The sequence below is a fragment of the Salvia splendens genome, chromosome 7, assembly GCF_004379255.2.
Source record: "Salvia splendens isolate huo1 chromosome 7, SspV2, whole genome shotgun sequence".
Classification (NCBI taxonomy): domain Eukaryota; kingdom Viridiplantae; phylum Streptophyta; class Magnoliopsida; order Lamiales; family Lamiaceae; genus Salvia; species Salvia splendens.
In genome coordinates, this window is record NC_056038.1 from 31,006,849 (window position 1) to 31,022,200 (window position 15,352).

Below are 15,352 nucleotides of genomic sequence, written 5' to 3' on the forward strand. Positions count from 1 at the left end.
TTTTTCTCATAAAATTGGAGTCCGTTGGTATGTGGATGCTTGTTATAAGTTACTACTACTACTACTACTACTACTATCTTTTTTTCTATAAAAAATTAGGACTTTTTATAAAGAAAGGGTTTAGATCAAATTATTATCAAAATGCATATCATTTTGTATTCCAAATCAAAACGAATTATTTTATTATATCCAAGCAAATATAATATATGTAATTAAAACTAGGGGTGTGAATCAAGCCAATGCCACAGATTTTGGGCCAGCCTTCTCAAATTCATGTTAATCTAGCTAGCGTAGGCTAATTAGAATAAAATTTATTGGATTAGAAATTATAACTCTAACACTAAACATGAGGTTTCAAACTAACCCAACATACTAACCGAGCTGCATTAAGATTCCTACTTAAGCTACTATAAGAGTATTATCAGAATAAAAGTAAACCTTTGTGTTCAAACTATTAAATTCATAACTTTGATAATTGCCCAAGAGTGAAGCCTAATGTCTAGGCCCAATTACAACGGGTCAACTCTTCCTCCATTACGATTTACGTATACGCAACAAATAGTTTAGTAAAGGAATGGGCAACGCCACCCTTTACCCACATCCCCCTCACAAAAGTGGGCTAAATTCTAATTTAATTAGCATCATAACAATACGCTATCTTCACTAATTATGCCAATATTCGATAAGCTTTTCCATTTCGGTCACGAGTAATTACATTAATCCAGCTAAACCACGTTTCGGTGAATAGTGAATACCATAAACAATTTGTATGGATGATTTAATTTAGAAACATTGGTAAACATCACGCAAATTAATTGGATGCCTTCAATTTGCAATTAAAGTGATATCACAAAATCTCACGGGTAACAATTTCATCACAAATATATCATCTCCACTCACACATGCATGTAGCTAGAGAATGAATTTGATTCAAATTCAATGTTTCTAAAATATCAAGAGGAACAATAAATATATAGCAATATAGTAACATGCCCAAAAAATGCTCACATATACATAAGTGTACTAACGTTACCGGAAATGAACATTGATTCGATTTATTGAAATCGTGAAGGGGGGAGTTGATATGATTGCTGCAATGCGGCATCATCCTCATCGACGGAACTTTGGTGGAATATTGTTTGTGGGTATTGCTGATTCAGCAGTGAAATATATGAAATATTTCGTTGATCACTCGAGCTGCTGCTAGGGTTGTTCAAGGTGTCGTCGTGCACTTGCCACTCCTTCGCCGGAAACATCGGCATCGGGTTTCCATGGAAGAAATTCGAAAAATCAGAGGGTTTTTCCTGGACTGGTATAGGTGAGTACAGCAGGCCGTCTTCCGCAGACGAAGCCGGGCCGTTCTTCTTAAAAATCCGGCATAAAACCCAATCATCCAGCTACATGTCACATAAATTTAATTCATGACTTTATTATAATTAGTACTCATGTCACATAAATTTAATTCGTGACTTTATTATAGTTAGTAATTATATACAGGGTGAATGAATAGTTTACCCACCCGCGAAGAAGATTTTTTAGAGAGATTTATTCCTGGCGGTTTAGTGGCGGTGGAATTATCTCCGACGAGGCGGTATTCGTGCATGATCCAATTAGTTTTGACGCCCTTGGGCGGTTTGCCGCCGTAGAAAACCAAGGCTTTCTTCACGCCGATCTTCTGAGTGCCGTTATCGGTGAGGATCGGCTTGTCAGTGCCGGTGGCTTTCCAGTATCCCGACGTGGCCGCGCGATTTGGACGCTCGCCGTTGGGGTACTTTCTCTCTCTAGGGCTGAAGAAGTACCATTCCTGATCACCGAAACTTGCTTTACCTGAAATAGAAATTGTGTATTTGGATTTGATTTGGTATGGATTAAATTGTGTGTTGAACAGTTCGGATTCTGTTACGAAATCGATGATTAGGGAGGGGTTGTTACTTGGGAGTTCCCAGGGGTCATATTTGTAGAGATCAACCTCGGCGATGATCGCAGCCGGGAGAGGGGCGTCGGCGGCCTTCTTCTTGAGATAGTAAACCAGGAGCTCTTCGTCGGTGGGGTGGAAGCGGAAGCCCGGTGGCATCTGCGGGTGGTGGTTGCCGCCGCTGGAGCTGGTGCCTTCCATGGATCGTAGAATAAATTCAATTTTTGAGGGGAAATGGTTAATTTAAGTGTGAGAGGGAACCTGGGAGCGGGATTGGGTGGAGCTAAGGTGCAGATGCTTGGTGTAGATTGACCACTGAGGATTTGACACGTGTAGGTGGGGGACCACATCAACTGAGTAAAATCTGTGGACATTTGATTCTTATTTCGGCGGTTATACAAGTGGTGCGGTGGCGGAGGCGGAGGCGTTGGCCGCGCCGCAATACTGCCGCGGTAGGAATGTTGTGGCGGTTTCATGTCTACATCTATGACGATAATTTCATTCCAAACTAAGCAAATTTCTTTACACTAATTAGTATTATTATTATTATTATTAAATTAATTTGTTTGAGTAGGTGTCATCTTTACTTAATTTTTTCTATTTCTATTGGAATGCCATCTTTAAAAATTAATGAAACGTGGTTAAAAAATACGGGAACTTGACCATCATGACAAACTATTGAATACGATACAAATATTGATATGTAGATACGCTGAATTCAACAAGTCGATATTATTAAATGAATGAACTTTTACATGCCGTTCATAGTAGGGATATGGGGTATATTAATATCATGTTCTATATTATTAGATGATTATCAAAGCCATGTACTCAGTAATTACAACTTCTTAACCTTTTTTTTATTTAAAAAGAAACTTTAGTGATCAATAAGAAGAAGGGGGCTACATGTATATATGGTCTACTCAAAATTAAACCATGCAAATATATACTTGCAAGAACATATTTAGGAAACATTGTTTAAAATAATTTATATTGGTGAAATATATTTATGTGTGAAAGAGATAATAGGCATTAGCCAAACAAATTGATGCTGTGTAGCTTTCGCATATGGGTTTGTTTGCTCTGATTTAGAATTGTGGTGAATGTATTTGTGCCCTAAAAAGGATATAGTCCAACATTTTCCTAATTTACTGTCCAACAAATCGCTCTTTTATGTCAAAACTGCATCTGCCATTTGCCCTAAATTCTTAATCAAATTTCTCATTTTGTGATTACTTCCTAAATGCCAGATCACACACTTATCATCTACTTACATAAATAACATGTATTCATTAAATAGATAATTATAACTATTGCAAAACAACAAAAAAACCATAAATGTAATGCGATACAATTTTGAGTTTGCTTTCGTTTTTATTTTATAGTCAAAATGTAAATGCAACTTTGCTTTCTAAATTATCCCACAAACGTTATGAAATTAATTTAAATTTGTTTTCGATCTCATTAATTTAATTAAAGGATTGTTTATTGCGGATTGAGATGTTGTTTTATTTAATGTGTTGGTGAAAAAAATAATAAATAAATAGAGAACGTGTTTAGGCTACTTCAAATTTCCAAATTAGGGCGATTCAGATTCCACTTTATTAATCGAAGCAATTTGATTGTTTTTCGGATTCATTCGATTTAGGGTGGAACCACTGGAATGTTGTGTCTAATCTGACACGAATCTGCACGAAATTATTGGGTTGGGGTCAAGTCTTATTGGATCCGTGTCCTTATCGGGTTAACCCATTAAGAACCCGATAATTTCGGGTTGGGTTCGGGTCGTATGCGGGTCGGATACGGGTAACCCATTAAGAAATAATATTATTATTTTTATTATTATTTAAAAATATATATATTACTTTAATTTTTTAATTTCTTATAAATTAGGTTTAAATAGTATAAAACGAATTTTAATTGTGTAAATTAGGTTAAAATTTAAGGTTTAATCGTGTAATATTAGGTTTTAATCGTGTAATATCAGGTTCGGGTTGTTATCGTATCGTGTCAACCCATATAATATCGTGTCGATAACAGGTTCGTGTCGGGTGCGGGTCGTGTTCGGATTTGAAGGTAGCAGGTCGGGTTCGTGTTCGGATTTACAGTTTCCTTAACATGTCGGGTTCAGGTTAGACCTTATTGGATTGGGTCATTATCAGGTTGACCCGATAACGACCCAATCCGCACGATTTGTCTACCCTACTTTTATTGATCTAAGGCAATTGGGGGAATTCTGTTAATTAATCTATATTAATGGTGGTAGAGATTTAGAGTTCGGGAATATTTTAGACTAATGATATATAGTTTGGGCTGTATTAATTACATTAGCTGAATTTGGTAATATGGGCCACGGGCGACGGCCTATTACATGCGAAACCAATCCCACTCCTTTCTCACTCACAAAATATGAATAAACATGATGAGTTAGAGTTTGTTTTTGTGTTAAATCTTATAAACTATACACTAATTCTCTCAGATGCTAAATAAATGTCAAAATATTGTTATTGTAATGAATCTTTTCAATGTAGCAAAATCATATTTGCAAATAATGAGAAAAATGTTAGAACGATTTTGCTCACTGAAGTTTATCAATTATATAGTGTATGATATGGATGTTGAAGGTTTGAGATGGGCTGATAGGGTTCATATTTTCGTTGGAGTATTATATAAGAACTTTATTCATGTTTATCTGGTAGATTATTGGCATTTTATTAGGAGTCTTATTATGATTTATCTTTAGGATTTGATTTTGTTATGAATTTTGACTATTTAATTCCCTCGAGGGTTGAGAGGGAATGGGTCCAAACAAGTAGTACTCACCTTGTTGCGAGGTAGATGTCATACTTGTATATATAATGGCATGGAATTTTAGAAGATACTATTATTTTGTGTGTTAAATGGAGTATATTAAATAGTACTCCACTTATTGAGTCAGACTACGAATCCAAGGAGATCTGAATTGGCCTCATCTTAAGAGGCTTGTCTAAATAAATCAGAAAATTTTAATTAAAGTTTTTAAGAAATATTAATCAATAACACTATCGTGATTAATATTGAATTACCATTCCAATTCAGATTACATAATATTTAGTCAAAGTTCTGATGAAGTCAACATAGATTTCCATTTATGCATGCCATGCTTCAATTTTAACGAGTCATTTTCTATATTTGATCCAGAGAAGATACTTTCAGCAGTGAAGTTTATCCAGACTCTTCTATGTAATAGTACGAGAGACCAACTATATATTAATCGGTGACTTAGTTTCTTATATTGAAAAGAACATGTTTATTAATGTTACTAACAAAACTATTATGTAGTGATCATTTCAGAAGAAAAAGAATATAATAGAAATGTAATGACCGAATTATATAGTACGCTAAAAAAATTTCTTGTCATCCAACATTAAAATCTTGTCTCTCTCACTTATTTGAAAGTTGTTACATCCCGTGACATGTAGTACCAAGAGTATAAGGGTTTGGAATTTTGGATCTTGGTCGCAATTGAACAATTGGTATTACAAGAAGTGAAATTTTAATACAAATGGAAATAACAAATCAATGAATCACAAATACAAAATGATTACAACTTACTGCATTTACAGTCAACTTTATTTGCAGAAAAAATGAACAATGAACGAATGTGTTAGGAAGCCCTCCGAATAAACCTCATTAAAAAAGAGGCAATGAAGGACTCGTTGCTCCTCACAAAGAATTAAATTAAAGAATTCAAATTATTAATTTTACCAGCACCATTAATCTTTTCAAATTACCCAAGATTAATTATAGTTCAATTTAAGTCCAGTGCCGGTATTATTCTGTCTCTTACTTTCCTCCTCTTCCTCCAATTCGATCAAGTTCTCGATCACCACATCCGTTGCCTGAGCAAAAAAATCCGGCCAATCCCTGCACATATATAAACACCAAAATATATATAAATTTTGTCCAATTAATGTGCAATTGACGATCCTAACAATATAAAATATTGGAGTGCACTTACCCTCTTAAGGTGTCAAAAGTTAATCCGACAGTGTTTTTGGCCTCCTCGAGGGCGGCGCGGAAGCGCATTATTTCCTCGGACGGGCGGGAGCCGTCGTCCTTGACGCGGAGCTCGGAGGGCTTGACGTCGCAGAAGACCGGGATGATCCTCTTCCCGAGCTGGGTCATGAGGCTGAGCTCGTGGGGGCAGAAATAGGAATCGCAGTACATGGGCGAGAAGACGGCGATCCCGACCTTGCATTCCCTGATGGCGGCGTCGATGTGGTCGAAAAGGCGGTCCCCGGCCTTCATGTTCTTGCTGTCCAGGAAGGGGCGGAGGCCAATGCTGCGGAGGTGGTGGTACAGCAGCCCCGCCACGTTGCGCTTCGTGTCCACGCCGCGGTGGTTGATGAACACGTCGCACGGTGGGGCCCGCTGCTGGCGGAGGATCCGGTGGCGGCTGTGGTGGCCGATGCTGCTGATTAAGGCGGAGGCTGGACGTTGCATGTTCGGAAAATGGGGTTTTGTAGTTTAGCTGTTTTTTTTTTTGTTTTTGAAATGAAAAGGGATATGAGATGCAGTGAATTAATTGTGGGGTCTTAATTACTAGGATTGGTGAGGTTTATATAGATAGGGGGTGACAAGATGGGTGGCATTGATTTGTATGGGTGGTTTGATTTTGAATGGGAGAAAAATGTCTACTAATCTGAATATTGGACTGTTTGATCGAAAAATACTAGTGGGTTCGAGATTTTGACAAGAGGAAAAAAAGAGTAAAAGGGTTGAACGAATTGACTCTTTTAGGCTGGTCTTTATGGTTTAGCTTTACCAAGGGTGTGTAATCCTTCAAATACGCTTATTCCATTTTTTATTCATTTTCATTAAGGGAAACATTTTAAAGTGTGCTCATTTTTAATAATTTGATTTGGATCGCCTTGCCTTATAAGAAATCTTGAAAAGCGTCCGCATTTTTAAATATTAGTAGTGGTACTACTTATTTTCGTATTCAAAACAAACAAAATGGAGTATGTATTTAAGTTGTTTTTTGAAGTAAGAATATCACGTATACCGTATACGCTTCAAACAAGTTCTTGGGCGAACGATTTTGAAATTTATCCCGACCAAAAATGCCCGATCTGATTATTTTTTTCATTTAGCTCATAAAAAATTTAAACAAAATATTAGTATAAATTTATTATGTTTTTTAGTTCTATAAGTTTTACCTTAAAACTAACTATATATCTCTGACATCATAGTAATAGTATATATGTAGAGAACTGATATGTCATCCATCACCGTTAACATTTTTCGTAAACACTGCTTACTTTTAGTGAATTAATGATTTTCAGTGTCAATTTTTGTTAACCTTAGGATCGTCGACTGCAACATTAGTTTGATATTGTCCGCTTTGGGTCAAGCCCGCACGGATTTGTTTTTGGGTCACTCCCAAAAGGCCTCAAACTAATTGGGGTTGGACAGGAATTATATACACCTTCCAACTTCACTCCCTCATCCGATGTGGGATGGGTTTGTAACCCAACAAACCTCCCCTCAAACCGAGACCACATCGGGAACGCAGTCGACACGAACATGGGTCGTTCCAGCCCTGGCCCCTGGGTCATCCTGGGCCCGACTCTAACCCGAGTCCTTCAGGGCCCGACCCTAACCGGGGCACATCCAGGCACAACCCATAGCCACCTGGGCTCTGATACCACTTGTTAGGATCGTCGACTGCAACATTAGTTTGATATTGTCCGCTTTGGGTCAAGCCCGCACGGATTTGTTTTTGGGTCACTCCCAAAAGGCCTCAAACTAATTGGGGTTGGACAGGAATTATATACACCTTCCAACTTCACTCCCTCATCCGATGTGGGATGGGTTTGTAACCCAACAAACCTCCCCTCAAACCGAGACCACATCGGGAACGCAGTCGACACGAACATGGGTCGTTCCAGCCCTGGCCCCTGGGTCATCCTGGGCCCGACTCTAACCCGAGTCCTTCAGGGCCCGACCCTAACCGGGGCTCATCCAGGCACAACCCATAGCCACCTGGGCTCTGATACCACTTGTTAGGATCGTCGACTTCAACATTAGTTTGATATTGTCCGCTTTGGGTCAAGCCCGCACGGATTTGTTTTTGGGTCACTCCCAAAAGGCCTCAAACTAATTGGGGTTGGACAGGAATTATATACACCTTCCAACTTCCCCTACTCATCCGATGTGGGATGGGTTGTGCCTGGATGAGCCCCGGTTAGGGTCGGGCCCTGAAGGACTCGGGTTAGAGTCGGGCCCAGGATGACCCAGTGGCCAGGGCTGGAACGACCCATGTTCGTGTCGACTGCGTTCCCGATGTGGTCTCGGTTTGAGGGGAGGTTTGTTGGGTTACAAACCCATCCCACATCGGATGAGGGAGGGAAGTTGGAAGGTGTATATAATTCCTGTCCAACCCCAATTAGTTTGAGGCCTTTTGGGAGTGACCCAAAAACAAATCCGTGCGGGCTTGACCCAAAGCGGACAATATCAAACTAATGTTGCAGTCGACGATCCTAACAAACCAAACAGTTGGAATCGTGATAACAGTTATAATTCTACTTGTCGTAAACGATTAATCCAGTTATAGATCGAATCGATTGTTTCAACATTAACTTTATGACATATTCTGTAGGTTAACACAACCCCCCCCCAAAAAAAAAAAACCTTTCATTTCATACTCCCTCCGTTCCGTGCTACTAACCAAATTTCGGCTATGATCAACAAATTTCCAAAATAAATAAAGATCAAAGCCGAATTTGTCATTTCTCCTTTTAACTTTACTAAACGAAATCAATTGATAGATTAGGTAATTTTAAAGGTAGATTATCATATTACTAATAGTCCAATATCCACTAGGCATCATCGATACTCGATAGTTACCGACTTACCGTACATATTCACAAAATAATTAATTCTGAAAGCGATATACTGTACTAGAATTTGGGCAAAACAAAAGATGGTCTAGTTTTTGTCACAATAAAACAAAATAATTAAGAGAACTAAAATTCACACAACGAATATTAGAAAGAGACGGTAGTACAGCTCCAAATGAAATAGATTTTCAAAGTAATTTCGCCTTCAAAGAATAAAATATTTAGTAGTATTAAAATGTGCAGCTGACTGTTTCCAATATCAAGATCGTCGTTGGCTTCTATTCAGAGATTCATGGAAATGCGATTTCCTAATTAGGTTTGAACTAACCCCCATCGGACAAAGACTTCTAAAATGTTTTCTTGTCAAATAAATTAATATCAGAAGAATTTTACAAGGTACGATTTGTCGGGAAAGAATAAATATAACCCAAAAAGTCAAAAACTTTGGCGCGCATGCAATTTTTAATTCATTAGTTATTCATTACTAGAGATTCGTGAGTATTTTACTTAGAGTTTAATAACTGAAGTCATTAAATACAATTAAAATTTATCAATTCTGAGTTAAAGTTGATTCATCCATGTATGCATAAATACGCAAATTTTGCGGATGAATTTTGTATTATATTAATACAACTATACATATGTATATAGCTAGTTTGAAATTCAACTTAATTTGAGGAAAATAAAGGACGATGTAATTTTGTAGGAAAATGTAGGAGGACTTGAGTGGTCAATCGTATGAATATAATATAGTCGCTCTCGCACGAACAACTCAAGTTACTTCACTTGTGAATTCTGATTAATCCAATCACTCATTTTCTTTAACCCCACACTTGTTTGTCTTTTAAATTCTACCACATTAATTCGTTCTTGCAACTTGCATATTGTAAAGCATTGGTCTTAATTGTGGGCCACCTCAAAAATTACAGCAAAACCTCCAAATTCAAATATACGAGAGTTAATTATGGTAGGAAATTTTGATTCATTTATTTCAATTACTTTTTTTAAATAATATCTTGAAATGTTGTTGATAGCTAAAATCAAAACTCCATTAATTTCACATATAGCAAGAATAGACACAGAATTTCACTGTGATAGCTAAAATCAAAACTCAATAGTTTCAAACTCATATCACTAGACATTCATTTGTTGTATACACCCTCCCCTCTCATTAATTGTCCAATTTAGTTTCGACTTGATTTTTGAAAAATACGTATGAAAAAAGAGTATTGAAAAAGTTAGTAGAATATGAGTTGTACATTTATATAAAGTACTCTCTCCGTCTCACTCAAGATGTCCACATTCTTGAGTGGCACGAGATTTTAGAAAGAGTTGTTAGGTGAAGTAATAAGTAGAGAGAAAAATGTATTTGAATATTTTAATGAGGAGAATAGAGAGAGATTTATTTTCAAATATGGAAAGTAGACATCTTGAGTGAGACAAACTAAAAAGGAAATGTGGACATCTTGAGTGGGACGGACGGGGTATTAGTTTTACAATAAAATGTGAGTGGAATGAGTTAGTGGAATGTAATACCTACTTACTATTTATAGTAAAAAAGTGAAAGTGAACAATTAATGGGTGAAGAACGAAAATGACAAAAGTTGACAATTAATGAGGGCACGTGCGGATCTACATGGAGGGGTGATGGGGCATTTGCCCTCAAAAGTTTATATTAATGGCATTTTCTTCATATTTAAAAAAATATTTTAATTCTCCTTTAAATGCCCATACACCTTACTACAAAATTTATTTATAATCCTCACGTCGAATCTTGGCTACGCCCCTGAAGGGGGAAGGGGGAGTATCTAATAACATGGAATCAAGTAAGTAGTTCACCCGTATTTTTTCAATATGTAGTATAGTACTTCCTCTGTCTATCTTTAGAAGTTCCATTTGAGTTCGACACGGGTTTTAAGAAATACTCCCTCCGTCCAAGATAATTTGTCCCATTTTTTCATTTCGGTCCATCTCACATAATTTGTCTCATTTCACTTTTTACCATTTTTGGTAGTTGATCACACATTCCACTAACCCATTCATACTCACATTTTATTATAAAACTAACATATAAAGTAGGACTCACATTCCACTAACTTTTTCAACTCACTTTTCATTACATTTCTTAAAATCCGTGTCCGGTCAAAGTGAGACGAATTATCTGGGACGAAGGGAGTATAAAGGAAAGTAGATGGAAACAGGTAGTGGAATGTTAAACCCATTTTTATATACGCCCTTCGTCCCACAAAAGTATGCACTATTTCCTTTTTAGTCCGTCCCACAAGAGTATGCACTATTTCCTTTAGTTACTTTCCTTTTGATCTCTCTCTTATTTTACCAATTGTGCATTAAAACTCGTGCCCAATCAAAATTGTATATTCTTGTGGGACGGATGGAGTATTAATTTTATAACAAAATGTGAGTGACTAAAATAAGTTAGTGGAGAGTGGAATCTACCTACCATTTATAGTAAAAGTGAATCAGGACTCCTAATGGCGGACAAACTAAAATAATAAACCGGGACTCCTAATGACGGAAGGATGGAGTACTAAGTATTGTCTATCAACAACTTCGCTTAACGTTGAGTTAAGGCACGGATTTGAAGAACAATTGAAAGCATCTATAACGCAAACTTAAATTTAGAATTTTCACATAATTTGCAGAATAATTCAATATAAAAAACAACAATTTTACTAAAAAAATTAACTCTTATATATCCGTCGGTAGACAGTGTTATTGACGGATTACTTTCCGTCGGTAAAAAATGTTTTACGGGCATTCCATCTGTAACACTGTTTTCCATCGGTATTTACCGAGAGATTGCCCACCGTCGATAATCCAACTTTTTATAGTTTTTTATCAGCTCAAATTTCAACGAATCGGTCAAATCTAGTTTTTGTGTTACATATGCCCAAAGTACTAAGTACTATGGTTATAACAATGCTAACGAGAGTTGTCAATATCACGATTAAATGGCTAACTTGTTTAAGTGTTGCTCAAAAGTTTTTTTTTCTTAGTGATGTAAGTATGTAACCACTTCTTTGAACCTAAAATTATTTTTTTTTTGTTTCACAAGGATGGGAAATAGGAACGCAGGGTAATCTCCCTATTTCAAGTCATGGACTCATGGTCGAGCGAGGGTTTGTAGAAAGACGTCTTGAGGGTCGTCAAATGGTGGGGAGGGTCCGTACAAAGATGTCATAGAGTCAATCGGTGGTGAGCGAGGCGATTTACCGTCGCAGAGATCTTCCCCGTTGATTAGCTAGGCACGGCTAGAGTTTGGTGAAGGGAGATAGACTCTGAATTAAATCATTAATCAGCGATGGAAGCACAGTTCCTTTCGCGGATATCTTCTCTGTCGAGCAGCTTTGCACGGCTAGGGTTTTGTGTGGAAAATAACGATACTTGCGTGCAAAATTAAAGAGGCGTGAAAAATGAAATGATATTTGTGATTTTGCTATTGAGAGCATCCGCAACAGTGATCTCCGCGGCGGGCTGGCCCGTCCCGGCAGGACGAGTCACGACAGAATGCCGTTGCTAGTTATGTCAAGAAAAGAAGTTTTATATGGATTTTACATGAGTTTAATTTGCAAATTATAATTTCTAATGGGTCTTAGAAACAATTTCAGGCTTGAAAATTTGTCATATACTAATTCATAGTTAGCATTTCTCACTGCAAAAATATTTCTCACTGCAAAAATAAATTTATATACTCCAAACAATATCATATAGTACTTCCTTCGTCCATGAATAGTATGCACTATTTTCTTTTTTGTCCGTCCCCAAAGATTATGAACATTCCAATTTTGGAAACTTTCTTCTCCCTAATGAAGTGAGACTCATTCTCCACTAACAATACTTAAAAAAATTCTCTATCTAACTCTCTCTTACTTTACCAATAATGCATTAAAATTCGTGTTAAACCCAAAATTCGTACTCTTTGGGGACGGAAGGAGTATGATATATTATCCATATTTATATAGTCATTTAAAGTCCCTAAATTTACATTACTTTATTGGTGAAAGTGACGTTGTAATAGTAATATAGTACTCCTCCGTCCCAAAGAAGATGATCCCTTCTTTGAACGGCACAACATTTTATGTAGCTTTATTTTGTGCATTGAGTAAAGAGAGTTAGGGGTGAGCATTCAGGTTTCGGTTCGATTTTTTGTCCAAACCCAACCAAAACCGAAAAACCGAATTTAGTTCAAAACCCAAATCGAACCGAACCCGAAAAATCAATAACCAAACTTCAAAAACCGAATAAATCGGAAAAAACATATATATATATATATGTAATTTATTTATTTTATATATACTACTAATAGAATATATATATATATATATAATAGTATAAAAGTAATAATATATAATATCTATTATATAGTAGAATATATTAAAGGAATATATATTAAGAAATTGTGTTGAAAAGTAAGAGAGAAGAATAAAGTAGGAAAGATAAAGAAAGAGTAAAGTAGCTGATGGAATAAAGTAAGAGTGATTGGATGTTTTATTTTTTATCAAAAAAGAAAATGACTCAACTTAGTTGGAACATCCCAAAAATGAATACGACTCAACTTAGTTGGGACAGAGGGAGTACTAAAGTTTTGTGGACATATTGTAGATTTAGATAAATATTATCTCCGACACTTGGCCAATAAATAGATAGTCGATCAGTATATCAAATTATCATACTAACTTCTTTTTTTTTAAAAGTACTGAAAATAGAGTTAGTGGATTGTATGGTCCATTTCTTAAAATGGAAAGTTTTTACTATTTTTAAAGAGACGACCCAAATGAAAATAGTTTCTATTTTTAAGAGACGGAGGTAGCATGGAGTATACTAGACAATTGTTATAAAGGGTGACAGTCAAATGTGTTTATGTATGGTTAAACATATAGTAGTAAGAATTTAAAGAGAAATTATAGACTATGACATGAGTTCAAGATTCAGTAATATGCTTTCGACCGTACGAATAAGACATACGCGGATATGTCATAAGCTTCAACTAATTAAGTCGTTTTTATATTTCGTCTTTAGTGGTCTTATTCTCTGTTTTTCATTCCATTTTGTAATCATCATTATTTCAAAAATTTCCTTGTTTGTTCTCCACGGTTTATTATGTTTGTAAAAGTTAAGTTCCCACTTCCCTTGCTAAGCCTAAAATAATGAAGAACAAAAAGGAAAGAAATTTCCCAATTTGAATTTTCGTCACGCTGAGTAGACTGCATCAATATTGATCTGGTCCTCGTAGATTTTATTGAAAATCTATAATGCTGCCCAAGATAAAATTGTGTTTGGGGATAATTTTCTTGTTATAATTTGTCGTTTAATCAGCCGTGAAATACATAAAAACTTTTTAACAATAAAAGTTATGTATTGGATAGCTAGGAATTAGGATCGTTCTCGTTAATTTACATAGATTTACATTATTCCATGAAGTTTATTTGGTGGTAGCATTGGAATTTGGACCAATTCAGCTGTTCTTAGCCGCCCACAACATTCAATTGATTTATTTGAATGTAAAACGTGCATGAAATCCAAACAATCATACTCAAAAAACTCAACTCATAAACTCAATATAAATCTTCTATTTATAAACTCTACTACAGTTTCCAATTACTAATTATGTACATCTATATTTACATAAGAGGTATGGAAATATAAACTCTCCTTGAGCCTTTTATTTGTTTGATTTGATTAATATGTACCCAATATTTATATATTATCGTGACTTAGGGGCATAGCCATTTAGGAACAAGGATGCAATTATACCCAAAATTAAACTAATTAACGTTTTAATGTTGAATTTAGTACTAGTACTTTCAATGTTAATCAGACCAACCCGTTTGGGTCTGAGCTAACTCGCTTGGATTGTCGTCGGGCTATTCAAGTACAAGCCATTGCAGTTATCATTTTTCAAATTATAAATTTTCAACCATAAACAAAAACTTTCGAGCTTTGGGCTAACCCCGTCATGCCAATCGAACTCAAAAATAATTTATATTTTTTTACTCAACATTTATTAAATATTTTATATCTATATTAAATAATTACATATTAAAATAAGTGTTATTTCACCTCAAAACTAATATATACCTCACAGAGATAAGAAAATACATTTGTTTCTTAAATAATTATCATTTTTGTATATTTCTATATATATATATATATGTATATATATACCATTTTTATATGGTAAGTGTAAAATAAAATAAAATAAATATCAAATAATGAAGATAATTTTGAAATGATAATCAAAATATATTTTTAAGTAAATCTGGAAAAGAATTATTAGACTAATTTTTAAAATTTTGAAATTTTAAATAATGAGAATTATCTCATTTTGGACCAACCCTATCGGGTTGCGGACTATTCCGTTTAAGGTCGTTCATGTTGTGATTTTTGGGTTATAAATGTTACAATCTTAACCTACAAAATTGTTGGACTATTTGACTTAATCCGCGAGTTTCGAATTGAATTGATATCCCTACTATATAATAATTTTGGGTCTGGTGGTGAAAGTTTGATTTTTCTTAGGCAGCTTTGTAAG

The 15,352-nt window shown here is 35.6% G+C and overlaps 2 protein-coding genes across 2 annotated transcripts; both read right to left on the reverse strand.

The window, feature by feature from the left end:
- Positions 1-909: 909 nt before the first annotated feature.
- LOC121740748 (NAC transcription factor 56-like) lies at positions 910-2,122 on the reverse strand. Its single transcript, XM_042133369.1, has 3 exons — positions 1,933-2,122; positions 1,520-1,827; positions 910-1,397 (listed from the first exon to the last, which is right to left on the reverse strand). Exons 1-3 carry the CDS (start codon positions 2,114-2,116, stop codon positions 1,056-1,058), a joined length of 834 nt encoding a protein of 277 aa, XP_041989303.1. The 5' UTR covers positions 2,117-2,122; the 3' UTR covers positions 910-1,055.
- A 3,557-nt stretch (positions 2,123-5,679) lies between these two features.
- On the reverse strand, positions 5,680-6,400 carry LOC121810725 (TIR-only protein-like). The gene is made up of 2 exons (XM_042211473.1): positions 5,916-6,400; positions 5,680-5,821 (listed from the first exon to the last, which is right to left on the reverse strand). Exons 1-2 carry the CDS (start codon positions 6,398-6,400, stop codon positions 5,695-5,697), a joined length of 612 nt encoding a protein of 203 aa, XP_042067407.1. The 3' UTR covers positions 5,680-5,694.
- Positions 6,401-15,352: the final 8,952 nt, after the last annotated feature.

Excerpts from the sequence above, each read along its gene's own strand:
- LOC121740748 (XM_042133369.1), bottom strand. The coding sequence starts at position 2,116 with ATGGAAGGCACCAGCTCCAGCGGCGGCAACCACCACCCGCAGATGCCA. Across the intron at positions 1,828-1,932 it reads TGACCCCTGGGAACTCCCAA|GTAAAGCAAGTTTCGGTGAT; the intron begins GTAACAACCCCT and ends TTTCTATTTCAG. Across the intron at positions 1,398-1,519 it reads CTAAAAAATCTTCTTCGCGG|CTGGATGATTGGGTTTTATG; the intron begins GTGGGTAAACTA and ends TGTGACATGTAG.
- LOC121810725 (XM_042211473.1), bottom strand. The coding sequence starts at position 6,400 with ATGCAACGTCCAGCCTCCGCCTTAATCAGCAGCATCGGCCACCACAGC. Across the intron at positions 5,822-5,915 it reads ACTTTTGACACCTTAAGAGG|GGATTGGCCGGATTTTTTTG; the intron begins GTAAGTGCACTC and ends ATATATGTGCAG.